Here is a 16,706-nt window from a genome sequence, read left to right as displayed (position 1 = left end):
GGAAAAAGAGAGAAAAAGGGTCCCCTTAGTGGAATCTCTAGTCTTTAACAAAACCATGGGCCATATGCTCTTGTTTGGATGGTTATCATAATAATGTTTAGACAAATTATATTTATTTTTATTATTACGTAATATCATATAATACTCCCAATTTAACAATTAATCTATAAAATAAAAAAGTAAGATATGACCTAGAGCTATAATACAAAGGATAAATATGATTATTAATTAGATGTTCTCTTTGTTCACTATACGAAAAATAAATATTTCAATTTTATGTTTGTAAAACTAAGAAATAATTAATTATCTAGCCTCAAATTTGCCCTCATGTTAATAGTCCTTTTTCAATGTATTTTTGCCAAAACAATGAACATCTTATATTCAAATTGTGATGTAGTAAAATTGACATCTTACTTATCGAGTGTAAGAAGTTAATATGGACATTAAAAATAGACCGACAGGTAATATACAACGACCAAAAAAAAAAAAAAAGAAAAGCAAATCAAACAATCATTCTAGATTGTCCATTACATAAAATGAAACTTTTTACCGTTAGGAAACAATATATTTAATAATATAATAACATTTAAGCAAAAATTTGTATTTATTAAACTAACAATACCATACAATAATTGGCAACAACCATCCAAACGACCCCTTAGTGTGATCTCCCATTTTATAAAAACCAGTCCCACAGACATAGAGACTAAAAATCATAGCCCCAAAAAAAAAAAGAAAGAAAAATTTGAATACATCAATGGACAACATAGAGAGCATAGCAAAAGCTGCAATGGAGAAAATGAAAGAGATGAACATGGTGGAAAACACAAAGGAGATCATCAACCAATCAACTCCATTTGTAACCAAATTCATGAAGATCTCATCTGACTGGTTATTCGAAAATACAAAAGTGATCATCGTAAAATCATGCAACTGGCTAACAAAAACAGCTCCACAAGTGATATACACTGGAAAAAATTTGATTGAAAAAGCTCCAATATCATATACAATTTCAATAGGTGTTGTGTTGTTTTTGTTCTTACGTTGGTGTTGTGGAGGTCGAGGTAGTGGAGGAAATGGTAAGATGATGAAAGCTCCAGGAAGGAATAATATTAGGATACATAGAAGTAAGTTTGAAAGCAGTCCTAAAGCTTATTTTCGCGATCTACGATCCAAAAAATAGGCTTTTGTGATCTGATCTTTCTCAGATGTTATGTATGTCACGAGCTTAGTGCATCTTACTTCCCTTTTTTTAAGTGTTACATATGTTATTTACTGGTTAGGGAATATAATATGCTTCGGATCAGGAGTTTTTTCATCTTTATTTTCAAGTTTGACTATGAAATTTCTGATTATTAGGGAGTAAGTAATATCGATATATGTATATGTTTTGTGAAGTAGGTACTTTGGTTGTGTATTGCAGTACGTTTGAATAATATTTTCTGTTTTATTGCCGATATATACAATAGTTCTTGTATGTATGTGTTTCGGTTTCGTATAATGTTATGTGAATTGCAAAAGGAACTCCAGTATAGAGATTACTGATTATTTTTTGTTGTTGCACAAAAGAACATCATGGTATTTGTTTGAGTAGAGTTCGACTACGGGGATGATTATACGACTTAGTAATTTTGGTTCAAAATCTTATAAAAATATAGTTCCCATGGTTTTCCCATCAAGTCAAATTTCTACTCATCTAAGATGAACATGTCAGTTAGTTCAGGGAACAAACATTAATAGTATATCGTTGGTTTTGTGTTGTATTTACTTCCATATTTTCTCCTTCTTTACTTCTATATTTTCTTAGTTGCTCTTATATTCATTACTTGAGTCGATTGTCTTTCAAAAATGACTTTTCTACCTCTTTAAGGTAGCTGTAAGGTTTCCATACACTTCACTTTTGCGACTAAATTAAATTTATTATATATTTATTTTAACATCATGGTATTTATTGTGTGGAATTTCATCCAATAGCAGCTTTATAGCTAAAGTTGTCACTTTAATGCTTCGGCTTAACCATGAAAGTCTTGTGTCTATTTGAAATAAGGAAAAAAAATGAAAAAGTGAAAGCAATTGAAAGAAAACTTGAGGCAAACTTAACCTATAAGTTAACTTATTAGGGTCATTTGATAAGTCAAAAGTAGGATAAGGTGAAGTATTACATGGTTAAATTTGCTATTAAATTTATATCATATTTGGTTTATGATATTAATTTATACCATTCAAATCTAGTTTTGGAATATTTCCTCTTATCTCATTTAACATGTGATTATTTTATACCATTCCCATATGATGTAAATTAATTTAGAGATTATAATCTCGTGCGCAATTTCAGAATAATTTAATCTACATATCAAATGATCCCTATAGTACTCTTTTAGTCCCGTCGATTTTAACCGTCTCTTAACTTTTTCCACTCCTATTAAAAAATAATTAATATATATATATTATAATTTATAGGATAAAAGGTCTAATATATCCCTTTTACCATGCGAAAAAAATAGTACTCCCTTCGTTTCGGAATAAGTGAATCGTTGGGATATTTATTGGTGTTTCAAAATAGGTGAATCATTGAATTTTTTTTTCAAATTTACCCTTATGATTTGACAACCAATTAATTTTGAAAAGATATTATAAGGTCAACTTTTTTTTTTTTGGTAAAAATGGAAACTTTTGTTAAAGTTATGTCTTTAATATTTTTTTCTTAAATCTGTGTGTTAAAATTCAATAATTCATTTATTATAAAACGGAAGGAGTAATAATTTTACTCTTCCTTATATGTTAGATTCAAAAATATTTTTTAACCGTTATCTAAATGGCTCAAATAAATCCCTTTCTGTTGCTGTCCAAAGTGAACGCCTACGGACTGACATTTTGATTAAAGACCATTATGGAAAAGCTATTGCTTGTGTGAGTTTACCTAGCCAATAATTAATGTTGTTGGATCAAAGTTAGGTAGAGTATAGTTATGAGAATTAATATCAAACCTTGAGATATTGTTTATGACCAGTTAGTACTATTGCTCCTCCTAATTTTCAAATGAAAAGTCTACCAAAGCTAAAAAGAAAAGGTCCATTAGTTTCTTCCAAGAAAGTGTACTGAGAGACTTAAGCGGAACGTCTATCAAAAACAATTTCTTATTTGAAGATCACGTTTAATATATTATTGTTGTTATCGTTATTGCAGTAGATAGAGAGATGGGATTCGAAAGAGGCGAATTGAAAGTAGCAGAGAAGATGAAATCAATAGAAGAAATATTGAAGAAGTGGATGGAATCACCAGAATTAGGCTATACAATTACAATTGGATTGGTTTTGATTGTGTTCTTTTCCCTAATATGTCGTTGCTGCTGCAGAGGGAATTATAGGAGAAATATTCAGATGAAGAAAGTTCCACGTCGTAGGAAATATAATTGAAGGCTTAATGCAGAGGCGTGGCCAGAATTTCTGCCGAGGGATTCAAAGTTTGAAGAAAAACTAGTCGAAGGAGGTCCAACATCTACAATATATATCTAAAAATTATTTAGTCATGTATTAATAGTATAATGTTCTGCTAAAGGAAATTCGAACGAACCGTTCTAATGAATTCGATATCTAAACTTGATGGTTGAGTTTGATCTTTTTAAGATTTTTAGCAGTGAATGTGTTGTGCTTCTCATGCTAATGAATACCACAAGCTTGTAACAATATTCTTTGTTATGTTATACTATATATTTGTAGAAATTACAAGCCAGATTGCAGTTCTTTCTGAATTTCTGCTTGTCATTGTTCGTAGGGGTGGACATGGTATGATATTTGAAATTTTTGTACGATTATTTTTGTTGGGTTTTATATTGGATTTGTTGTTGTTGTATTTTTGTTGGATTGGAAATCAAGAGCGTGTCATTTGAAAGCTAATAGTTGCAAATCATGAAGACTATAAATTAGATGACACATAAAACTATACTAAAAAAATATATTATTGAAAATAGCAAAATTTTGGTTGAAAATATAAAATCTAATGTTGTGTGATCGACTATCTTGATTTGGTATTTTAAATTTTTGAAATTGAAAAATTATTACTGAATTTAAGAGATTCATTAATCACACATTAATAGATATGACGTTAATTGCGTTCTACATTAATGAAAAATTGCGTTATTTCCTTAAATATCGTTAAGGAAGTTAGTTCTGCTACATAACATACTTATGTATATCAATATTTAGTTATGCATATGAATAATTAAAATTCGGGAGAGAGAAAATTTATTGAAAAGATTGGAAGAGAGGTTAATTAAGCTTTAAACTATCGAAGTTTGTGTTATTTACCCTTAAAATATTTGTTTAATTTAGTTTTTTATATATATATATAATCAATAGTAGAATATTACTCTTTCCGTCCCAAATTATCCGTCTCAAATTGAGATGACACATTGACTAAGAAAAATAATTAATAACATGTCTAGTTTATCATAGTAACCCTATTAAATGGTGTTTACATTTTAATTTGAAGAAAAAGTAACTAATGCAAAAAGTAAAACATGAACAAAAAAATTGTTTCTTCTTGATTAATGAAAAAAGACAAGTAAAATGAAAAATCAAATTAAGAAATTTGGGATGGATAATTTGGAACAGAGGGAGTATTACTTCTCCGTTTCAAAATAGTTGGCCCTGATAAAAATATTATTTCAATTTAGGTGTCCTTTATGAAATCAAGAGAATTTTATTATTATATTCTTTCAAGTTTATCTTTATTATTATATGTCTACATAAAGTGTATATACTCATATTTATACTTTCAAAACATAATTAATATAACTAATCAATATATATATATATATATATAAAGAAGAAACAAAACAAGGATGGTGTGATACCTCTCTATGACCACCATTTCTATTTATCTTTTTTCTTTTTTTAAAAAAAATATTTTTCTCTTGTATTTCTCTCAAAAAATGTTGTTGAACATTAAAATTAAAACCACTCTATCGATTATTCAATAATTATCCACAGTTAAAAGTTGTTTGAAGTAGTCACAGCTTCAATTATACACTCAAAAGTTGCACCTCTTTAGTGTTTCGGTTAAAAGCTCAACCATCACACCAATTCATTGATCTTTTTATTTATAAGATCCCATCCATTAACAAAATGCTTGGCCACTACGTAAACTAATTTTCTAAATCACTGAATGGATATGAATAGTACTCTCTAAATCACTTTCTTTATTTTCATTGTTTATTTAGTAAAATCGATTAATATTATCTTCTTTCACTGTAATAGAGATTAGAGAGTCGAAGGAAATTCTCTCTCCTTGGGAAAGTGAATGGTTTATCATATGACAGGAAAAATGCAAACAAAAATATAATTTCTTCTATGTTAGAGGTGTTATTCTTTATTTTTCTTTGTTTTATTTATTTTTTTCTTCATTAAATCAACTTATTGTAGCTTTTTTCTTATCTTTTCCAACCTTTTAATTATTTTTGTTACTTTTTTAAATTTTAAAATTACCCGTGTTTATCTTTCCTTGCTCACAAAAGAGCACGAATACGAATATCAACTTCATCTTAGCAACCTAAACAGACTGAGGAGATTATGAAAATGTGAAACACCTATTTACAAGGTAAAAAAATTCTACCTTTTTTTTAGATTATCAAGTTTTCTATGTTATCTCTTTTAAATTGTAACAGTTATTTTTAAAATTTTTCAGGAAGATTTTAGGTGTAGTTGTTTGAAGAATCATCTTTTTAGATTCAGTAGATGCACATAGGTTGATTTGTATTAATAATTTAGCTACATATGAAAATGTTACTCATTTGATCCGCTGTCATCCTACTTTTTTGTGTGTTATGAAGCATAGTGAATGTAATTATTCATTTCAACTAAAAGGATTATGATAACAAGTTTCACTCTTATTATCCTCACACAAAAAATAAAGATGAAATGTTAATTTTATGATGTCATTATTTTTTCTTTTGCATATATATGCCTTGATGGTGAAATGGTAGATACGCGAGACTCAAAATATCATGCTAAAGAGCGTGGAGGTTTGAGTCCTCTTCAAGGCATAATATTGAGAGTGCTCATTGAATGAGCGTTCTAAATTGAAATAAATTCGGCAGCGAATTGCGAAATCTTGGTGATCTTCTCTATCTAATGAATGGGGAGTCCACTTTAAAATCGTCCGCCCTGCACCCACCCCCGAGTATATGCTTCAACAGGAATCACACAAGGGTAGATTAGAAACCTCTGGTAAAATGCCCGCCCATAACCTAGATAAACTACATTACATAGTTCAGGAATTGACGACTTACCCATTCAGTGACTTTGTTTTGATCGATGTCCTTTTTTATTTGAAATGTACTTAAAAAATTTTCCATTCCATTTTTAATTATTTTGCAAATGCAATAATGTAGGTTGTTTTTATACGTCTAACAACATAAGTAAGAAAATATCTCTTACGCTGTCAACTCATTTATTTACTTTTTTGTTCACTTTTTACTTCCCTCTCTATTTTCATCATTGATCTATTTATTCTTATAAATAAAATCAATGCATAATAAATAATATATTTAACATCTTATAAATTATATATTCAAATTGTTATAATGCATATCTTTTCACCTTACTTATAACTTCTATTCTTAAATATTGTTCTTAACTCTGGGGTATTTAATTTTCACGATTCTTAAAAATTCTTATTAAAATTTTAAAAGTTTATAGCAAAAACAATGCAACACTAAAGACACAATGAGTTCAAAAACTTCTTTTAAGAAATCAAAGTTTGTATTCGGTGTAACAAGTATTCCTACAAAAATAGAGGAAATTAAATAAAAATTAATAATTTTTGTGTGATACAATGTATTATTAATTTAGAAATATAATTTCTGCGTGAAATGCGAATGATTTTACTAGTTTAATAAAATAAACACTGAATTAATATTTTCAATGCGTCAACTCAACGCGAAACAAAGAAATTATATATAGTATATTCCTTTTTCCAATACTACCCTTTCTTGTTTTTAAATGAATAAAAAAATTAGATCTTCAAAGTATTGTACAATCAATCGCATTGATTCCCACATCTTTTTATGCTTTCAATTTAACAAGTTTCCAATCAAATACAGGGGAAGCGAAATGGACATTCAACAATATCAAAGTGTTCTCCATTACTCAACTTTTGTGCGGAAAGAAGAAAAATAATTGAAAAAGTGAACATGATTGCAGCAAATAATGTAAAATACTAGTGCTAGGAACAGTAAACAAAGATGATGGAGAAAGTGAAGGAAGCTTTACTGAAGTTGCTAAATTGTTGTGGGCAAGGGCTAGTTCAAGTGGTAAAATTTGGTGGTCAAATGGTAGTGGAACTGATAACTTATGGTGGACAAGGAGTAATGGACGTAATATATTTTGGTGCACAGGGAACATGGAAGATAGTAAGTATCAGTAGTAGGCAAGTTCTACCAAAGCTGTTAAATTTTGGTGGGCAGGTGCTACTGAAAATGGTAACTTTTACTGGACAGCAACTGTTACCGACGGTGGTAAGTTTTGGTGGGCAACTGCTGCTCAAGGGGGTAAGTTTTGGTTGGTTAGTGATACCGAAGCTGGTAAATTTTGGTGGACAGCTGCTGCTGAAACTATTAAGATTTGGTGGACAAGGGATACTGAAGCTAGTAGGCTTCGATGGGAAGCTGCTATCATCATTTCACAACTTTTTCGGGCAAGTGTCACCGACGATTAAGAATTTTGGTGGGCGAACGTTACAAGTGCTTGACAATTTTAGTTGGCAAGTAAAGAGTTTATTTGGGCAACTTGTGAGTTGGTTCGAGAGTATGAATCAATTGTTTCATGCTGCTTCACCCGAGATCATAGTTATCGCGTTGTCTCTAGCACTCATCCTATACTGTTGCTACTGCCACGGTGTCTTACTGCTCAAGGTGATTGATCTCTTGACTGCTGAATGTCTAATGAAAGTTTATCATGTATTGGTCGAACCAAGGTCTACTCCCATAATAGTTCTGATAGCGTCAATGCCGTAATTGATTACATGTTCTCTAATTTTGATGCTTAAATGTGCTTCTTAGTAGCCTATATCAGGTTGTAGAGATTAACAGGCAGTTAAGTAGTAATTTGATGTTGAAATATATGAATGAACTCCCCGTAAATTTCGTGTAATTTCCTCCCTTTCTGTTCTCCACAAAAAAGAGAAGAAGAGCAACCTTGCTTCTATTATATTTGAGAAGGCAGAGTAGTAAAATGGCTAACATAATACTACCTGTTTGTTGGATAGAATTTAGTACTCATTATGAGGGAATATAGTGCACGTAGTCACTTGAAAAATATTACCTCTCATTTCAATAGTGGGAACTATGGATAGGAGTTGCCAATGCTTTACCATGCTTTGTTGGAAAATGATGGTGGGTAGAAGCTCTTAGGAGAAATATTGAAGAGGAATATGACTCAAAAAAAGAGAGAGGGGGTGGATTACTTGTTGGGGAGAACATGCCCATGTGGCACTCAAGAGTGTGGTCTAATGGTCAATAAAGTGGACGAGAACCATGAGGTCTCAGACCAAACGAAAACTCGAGGTGATTTCTTCCCATCTGTCCTTGTCCTAGTATTGGTGGATAAAGTTACCGGGTATCTGTTGTGAAATCGTATATCCTAGCCTTGGTGGATAGAGTTATCTGATGCTTGCTGTTGGTGGACGGTGATAGATGTCCTGTGAAATTAGTCGAGGTGCGGGCAAGCTGATACCACAGTTATTTCAACAAGCCCGTAATACAACTATTTGGAGTAGCTTTCGATAGCTATTGGGGTAGATCACTTGTGTCATTGGCAAGTGTTTACGAAATTTTGGAAGATGGTGATCTGTTTTGAGGGATCAGCTGGAAGATGCTAATCTTGATGATGGCTTTGTCGTTTTTTAAAAAGCGAAAAAGAAGTAGGACAGGTAAGTCCCTAACAAGCTGCGTGCTGTGTGTGGACAATGTTTAAGGAGAGAAATAGGGTGCTCTCGTCCCTAATCCTAAATTATAGACATTCTCTTCTTACGTATATTTTGAGCATGCTTCAAGGGCATTGGTCTAAAAGCAAGAGTATAGCCAGTGATGTGTGGTTTAGGTGCATGTCAAAGGTAATATTCACGGGAAAGAGAAGGGTATAGGGATGGGTTCATTATCCATCGAGTTTATGTTATGTATCTTTGTTAATGTGAATATATCAGGTGAGCGTTATGTTATTGGCTAGATTCCTGTTTTGGTTGAAGATATACTGTTATCTGATGTGCTTTTTACTTACTCAGGAAGAAGAAGCCAAGAAGTTGAAGGAGTTGCTGAAAAGAAAGGAGGCTGAAAGTATCCGTTTATCAGAAATCGAGAAGAGGCAAAAACAACGTGTGGAGGAAATGAGAGAAACACAAAAGAAGGTATGACAACTTGGCTTCTTTTGTTGTCTATTTCGCGGCTTTGTGCAGCCTCTTTATCTCTATATTTCTTTGTATCTTTCTCCATGCCACTTATGATGCCTCGGTGTTATAGCATATTTGGATTTTACCTAGTGTATGAACCATCTGATGAATCTGTTTAGGACCTAGAGAATACGAAGTTGAAAGAGCAGTTACGAACCGAAGTTGGAAAGGAACTTGATAAGCTTGAAATGGCATGCCGTGATATGGCTTCAGTGTTGCGCGGATTGGGAATCAATGTTGGTGATGGCACTAGTCACGAGGTTTGTTTACACCCAGTCACTAAATATTTTCAATTTTCGTAATTTTGAATTACCAGAATTCTGAAAATAATTTCAGAGAACATACTTTTGTGAAACATTGGCATTCTTATTTTGCTTTCGCCCTGATTTGGTGGTTGGTGGTCATTTGATCCTGTCGTTTCGCATTCTGATCTATGTACCTGTTTTATCTTTCTCGCAGTATTGTCTCGTCTTATTGTGTACATTGGCTGTAGTAATAAGTCTGTGTTGAGACTTGGCTCTCCAGATTCGCGCCCATATTTCAGCATGCCGCGTACTTAAGATGAGCTAGTCTTCAGGATATGCAGCCACTCTTCTAATTTCTTGTGTTTTCAAGTGCAATTTTGGCAGTTATACTTGATTTTGTCTTACAATATTCTCAGTATGACCGTCTCTTTCTTCTAATTCTATTTGTGAAGTGTTAGTAGCAGTTAGAATGATAGCACACGAGACATTACTTATAATAAATTCTTGTTTCAGGTGCGCGTTGCTTACAGAAAAGCCTTGATGAAATTTCACCCGGATAAAACTTCCCAATCTGATATACGACATCAAGTTGAAGCTGAGGAGAAGTTTAAGCTTATTTCTCGAATGAAGGACAAATACTTAACTTTATGACTGTGACATAAGAGATATATGTAGTTTGTTCTCTGTAAAAAGATTATTAGGATGGAAATTTTTTGTATAGGCCTTCAATGCTCGAGCTTTTTTCACTATGTGAAAAGTTGCACTCAAAAATGGCCATGGCCTGGGAGGCCCTTGTACTTGTCCCGGATTGTCATCCCGCCCCCTCCACTCCCTACTTTGCTAATGGAATACTTAAACCCTTTGAAACTTGACATTTAATGATAAATTTTGATCAGTCCTTAGTTGCCATGAGGTTCAAAGAAAGAATTACATGTTTTCTTCAGCTAACGGACTTATCAGAGCATTTCGTTAACATGCATATAGGCAAACCTACTAGAAGAAACCCAAAGTTGGTAAATATTTGAATATTGGCTCTATGTTAAGGTGCTTTGTTATATATATATATATATAATTATAGTGTGCGCCGTGCGCATTAATTTGTGTCCACTCAATTAATTCCATGAGATACCTATCACTTCTCATACCATGTAATTTTGTCCACTTATTGACTAGGAAGATGAGGCCTAGTGATTTTGTCTATGCTCTGAGAACTCATGGTGCTAATCAACCCACTTCATTGAGTACTAAGACAAACCCTCGGTCTCCGGTGCTAACTGGTCTTACCATTTTCATTCAACACATTGTGGAATATTGTTTCCCGATGCTTAAACGTTAGGAGGTAAAATGGAACTGACCCAAGTTTTAACCGCGACTACTGTACTCCTAGTGTCAAAATAAGTTTTGAAGGCAAATTTTATCCTATATAGGATTGAGTTACTCCCTATACGTTCATCTTTACTCAGATTACCTTTGAATATAATAAATCGTATTTAGTGCTAAGTATTGAATGGGTAGAAATAAATAAATTATTTATTAATTTTATAAATCGAACAGATATTGTTAAACATTTTAAAATAAAATAGTGGACAAATAAAAATGTCGGAGAGAATAGTTGTCTACAAGTGCATAAATGGCTGCATGCATATATATTGTCGACTAATCCTTCCACACTTGCCAAGTGACCATATAACATTTCATATATATTATAAAAAAATCGTTTAGGCCACAAAAATTTGGTCCAAGTTTGGTCATAATAGTAAAAAAATATATTCATACTATAAATTAGTAATTGACTTTTAGACATTTTTGCTTTTTTTTTTATCCAAAATTTAAATTTTTAAGACTATTTTATTTACTACCATTTCCCAATATATTGAAGACTATTCTAATACATGGGAATGAACAATTTATGCATTCTATTTTAATTATTTAATTTTTTTAATTAACAATTGCATAATTAAATAGTTGTCAAATGTAGTAGTGTGTAATTAAGAAAATAAAAATTAATCAGTACAAATTTATTTATTAGTTGTTCGTTACATTTTTTTTTAACGTTTGAAGTAGTTTAATTTTAGTTAAATTTTAATTACGTATAGTTTATACTTTTTACATTTTTCGGGAAATTTAATTAAATTGTTTATTTATTTTTTATCATGCTTGTTCAATTTTATGATCTTTTTTAATGAATATGAAAACTAGTGTATGAATATAGAATTTTAATAATAAAATATTTTGACATGCTTAAAATTTTGTTACTTTACATTTTTTATAGATATATTTACTAAAAAAATAAATCATAGTTAAATGTAAAAATTTATTTTGCTAAATAATTTAGCAATAATTTTTTTTTTTGTAACATTCGTAGAAATAGATGTGGCTAAAATTTATTTACCATTTTTTCATGGTCCATGACTAAGAATTTATACTCATTGCTATGTAATTTTATTATATTGTAGACTGTAATTATAAATAAATATTGTTTTATAAGAAATATACATATAGTAATTAATTTTATTCACGACAAATAATTTGTATCTATCTACATATAATTAGCGAGAATTTGTAAGAAAAAAATTAGATTAAGTATAGTAATTAATAAAATAATTAGGCATAATAATCTATTTATTCAGATTATATTTGAAACTTATAAATAAGATCCTGTAAATTTGAATTGAGCCAAATAAAAACACCTCTAATCAAATGATAATTCTATAAACACTTGATTAGGATGAAACTTGAGTGAAAAATATTTTATTTTGGTTTAAATTTTTTAAATTATTTACTCAAAGTTAATATAATCATTTATTTTTTTAAAAATTATACTTAAAACTTACAAGTTATGAAATTAGAAGCATCATTGACAACATTAATTAAACTAGCTTGATAAAGATATCATTTCGATGAAACAATTCTAAAGTAAAATTTTTTAAAGTTAATTTGTTTAAATTTGTTATAATTAGTTAATGAAAAATAACTAAATTTAATCACTAATCTATTTAAGTATAAATTATTGTACAAATACACTCCTCTGATAATTATGTTCAATTATTAGTCTTTGGTTCAATTAATTCTAAATAAATTTATAATAATTACTAATTAATTTAGTTTAATAGTAGACCATAAAATCATTGTTAAGATATATGAGGTTTGAGACTTCGAATAAAATAACAACTGCCATATCGAGACAAAACTTGAGTGAGGCATAGTAAAATTTTGTTTACATTCGTTATAAATCACAAATTGAAAGCAATTATATTATAACTAGTGGTAATCACCGTGCTTCGCGCGGTTACAAACAACATTAGTACAAATTTATTCTGATAGATGTTGTTTCAAATTATTAAAATGCTAATGATTTAGTTTTATTATATGTATATATTAATTATTTTTATATTATTGATTAAATTACAAATCTTTACTTGTGTTTTAAGTATTTTGTTAGATAATAGACTTTTTGTTTTTCTTTTTTCTTATGTATACCTAAACAACATAATAATGGTATAAATAATTACAGAAATTTATAGCAGAAAAAATACAAATTAAAAGGAAGAGCTAAAGTTTTGCTATCAATCTAAAAGACATTTATAATCTACTTACCTATAAAAGGAAAAGGGACCAATAAAATTGTGTCAAAGCACAGTAGGTCAACATGCCTGCTTTGGCATAATTTCTTTGATCCTTTTTATTTCCTCCTTTTTTTTCTTTATTTTAATGTTTTTATCTTATTTTTTTTTATATATACTGATGATTGATTTTTCATGAAGAAAATGAATGCTTGGAGTAGTAAATATTTAGACTTTTAAAGTGTATAATAAAAAATGAATAAGTGGAATAATAAATTTTGATATATGTAAGTTTGAATATATTTAGGTTGTTACAATAATGATATAAATAATGAAGGATTAATAATTAACATATTTATTTTTGTACAATAATAAATAAAGAAGTAAATAGAAATATATAAAAAATTACCAAAAAAATAAATAAGAAATATGAAACAAATCGAGGAACACCGAACAGTATATGGATGACCCCATAATGACAAAGAACTTGACTCGTCTAATGGAAGCAAAGAAAATAAGTCTAGATTTCCTAGAAAATGAAATTGAAAGTAATCAAAATGTGCATGCTTCGTACTTTATTGTATTGGATTTTACTAACGTCTAATGTTGACTGAGGAATTCCAAGAAAGTGCTGCTTAAGAATTAGCAAGACGACTTTCATTCTTTCTTCAAATATTCCTCTTTTCTCAAAATCTAACAGATGAACCCCAGGATGACTTCCCATCTTTAGCGTTGATTTTTCTTATCCAAATAACAACCGAAGCCTCGATCTTGTACTTGAGCTCTCTAAAATTTTATGTTCTGACGACATGTCCATAGTTGTGAAGAAGTAATCTAGATCAAATTGTTCTTTGGTGATGCTTTTGTAGATCGAATCTCCTCGGCTTGCTCTCCTATTCTAAATATAGTAAAAGGAAAATGTTAACTCAAGATCACAAACCTGAAGTAAGTTAAAAGTGAGATTCGTGATTTTTTCCTTTTACATACCTTTGGTAGGGATTCTATATACCTTTCTGAAATTGCTATTTCTGACAAGACTTGAGAATTTATGTCAGTGACTGCTTTATGAACTTAGTTTACTGAATCCTTCTGAAGTCGCAGTCATTTTATCATAGAATCAAACAAGCCATTAGGAAGAGCCTTAGGAGCAGGTATCCACCATTTGTCATCTACAATTCAGATAATTCTACAATGACATAAGGAAAATGAAAACAAAAAAAAACTTCGTATCTCTTACAATAAGTATCACATCTAGCTTGCATAGTGTTGGAAAGTTCATTTGAAGACCGGACCTCTGCTTTGTTACCATAACCTGGTAAATAAATGAACATATGATTACTCTTGTTGTCTGGTAAATATACGCAATACACAACAAAGAGAGAAAGAGATAGGTACCTCCAAGTTTGTTCCACCTTTTGATTTTTGTTTACAAGGAACAAATTCAATAATGTGATCGTGACAGATAAAAGACAACCAATTTCTTTTCTCCATTTATAATGTAATACATAACTAAAACCATTGACTAAATGTTGAATAGAGCAATAAAACTCGCATTACCTAATGTGTAGCTGAAGATTGAGCACCAAATCATAATTCCTATGTCCCCTGATTATTGGAGATATATATAAATTATACAAAATGATACAGGGTGGTTTTTCAATTCTCCCATTACCCTTGCCTTAATTACAAAAATCATTAATGATAGTCAATAAAGAGGGTAAAATAATATTAACTTTTAATAAGAAAAATATAATGTGGCACAATCATAAAACGGTAAATGCAAAATTTTTTTTTTCAATTCTCCCATTACCCTTACCTTAATTACAAAAATCATTAATGATAGTTAATGGTAACCTTTTAATAAGAAAATAAGGAAAATATAATATGGCTTAATTAGAAAAGAAAACGATAAATTTAAAAATGATTAGAATATGTATAGATTAGAATAATCATTAATGATAGTTAATAAATATGGTAAAATGTTATTAATTTTTAATTAGAAAATAGGAAAAAAATGAGAGAAAATGCCCAAAAAAAATGACAAAAAAGATAAATGAAATGATGACTTTAGAAGCATGCCACATCAGCATTCCTATATCTTTCCTTTATATATATATATATAGAGAGAGAGAGAGATTACTTATTTAATTAAATTATATTACAAATTTACTAGTAAGACCTATTAAGATTGAATCAAATCAAATTATGTTATAGTCACTTATTTATCTAAACCATATTTCAAATACTAATAAAATTCGATAAGATTGAATCAAATCAAATGAGTAACACATTTAATTATCTTATATCGATGGCGTTTGATTTTATAATAAGGATTATTCAATCACTATATAGATGTGATATAATATCTCACTCTCAAATGTAACCTTTTTAGTTTTTAGTGTTGCTACAACAAATTTCTACTCAAGATAAAAAATAATTATTAGCTATAAAATTTTATCAAAAATCATTTCGCCATAACAAATAGTTACGGAACTTGAAGCAAAATTATTTAGAACTTGAAATAAAAATACTTATTTAGTTACATTATTTTTCTTGAGATAATTTATTGTACCTAAAAAGTTAATATTATTGTTGTAATTTTATTATGACAGGGACATGTCAAAAAATACTTATGCGAGAGAATCCTTTTAGTGAAAAAGGATAAGAGTGGATTTCACTTTCAAGCAATTAATGATTAATATATGTAGTTTTTCTCTACTACTTTTACCCCTCGTATGTCTTCTTTTTTAAAAATTATTACGAAATTGAACCAATAATTTTGATGAATAATTAATTCTTATTTTTATTTTATAATTTGTTAATAATTAACTGAGTTATGTGAAAATTGTGGAACTAAACTATGCGTGTTGTACGTGAAAATTAAAAAGAATTGAAAATTGAATAACTGAAATCAAAGATAGGTAAAATTTATTTGCTATCACCTAACATTGATTCTATCACATAAAAAATTGGCTTCAATTTTGTTAAACATAAACGTAATTTAACTTTAAAAATTAATATATTCATGACATAAAAGTATTCTACCTTAAAAATTTAGTACACACAAATTATTTGACCACAATTTTGTTTACTATTTAGAAAATAACATATTAAAGGGCATATCAATAACAAATGTCAATAATAAATAAAAATGCTTAATCAAAGGACATATTAATAACAAATATCAATAAATAGAACTTAAATTTATTAATTATTATATTTGTTATTAATATGTCCTTTAATTAAGCAATTTTATTAATTATTATATTTAAATAAATTTAAGTTCTATTTAAATATAATTTAAAAATATTTCAATATCGATAGTCAAAATTCAAATACTTTAAACATGGTAAACATCGATATATTATAAAAATTATATTTTAATAGAAGTATCGTAAATCACAATAATTAAAAATTTAAATTATTTTAATGATTGATTATCTAAATTATATTC

General features: G+C 29.4%; 1 protein-coding gene and 1 pseudogene across 1 annotated transcript; one reads left to right on the top strand and one right to left on the bottom strand.

Moving 5' to 3' along the window:
- The first annotated feature begins 6,930 nt into the window (after positions 1-6,930).
- On the top strand, positions 6,931-10,598 carry LOC107848421. Its single transcript, XM_016693185.2, has 4 exons — positions 6,931-7,912; positions 9,280-9,402; positions 9,564-9,704; positions 10,203-10,598. Exons 1-4 carry the CDS (start codon positions 7,244-7,246, stop codon positions 10,338-10,340), a joined length of 1,071 nt encoding a protein of 356 aa, XP_016548671.2. The 5' UTR covers positions 6,931-7,243; the 3' UTR covers positions 10,341-10,598.
- Positions 10,599-13,781: 3,183 nt separating this feature from the next.
- LOC124888783 overlaps positions 13,782-16,706 on the bottom strand; it is a 5,881-nt pseudogene continuing 2,956 nt past the window's right edge.

This window comes from Capsicum annuum, chromosome 11, assembly GCF_002878395.1.
Source record: "Capsicum annuum cultivar UCD-10X-F1 chromosome 11, UCD10Xv1.1, whole genome shotgun sequence".
Lineage (NCBI taxonomy): Eukaryota > Viridiplantae > Streptophyta > Magnoliopsida > Solanales > Solanaceae > Capsicum > Capsicum annuum.
Note: the sequence above shows the minus strand (reverse complement) of the source record. Positions and strands in the feature narration are given on the sequence as shown.

Excerpts from the sequence above, each read along its gene's own strand:
- LOC107848421 (XM_016693185.2), top strand. The coding sequence starts at position 7,244 with ATGATGGAGAAAGTGAAGGAAGCTTTACTGAAGTTGCTAAATTGTTGT. Across the intron at positions 9,403-9,563 it reads TGAGAGAAACACAAAAGAAG|GACCTAGAGAATACGAAGTT; the intron begins GTATGACAACTT and ends GAATCTGTTTAG. Across the intron at positions 9,705-10,202 it reads GTGATGGCACTAGTCACGAG|GTGCGCGTTGCTTACAGAAA; the intron begins GTTTGTTTACAC and ends TTCTTGTTTCAG.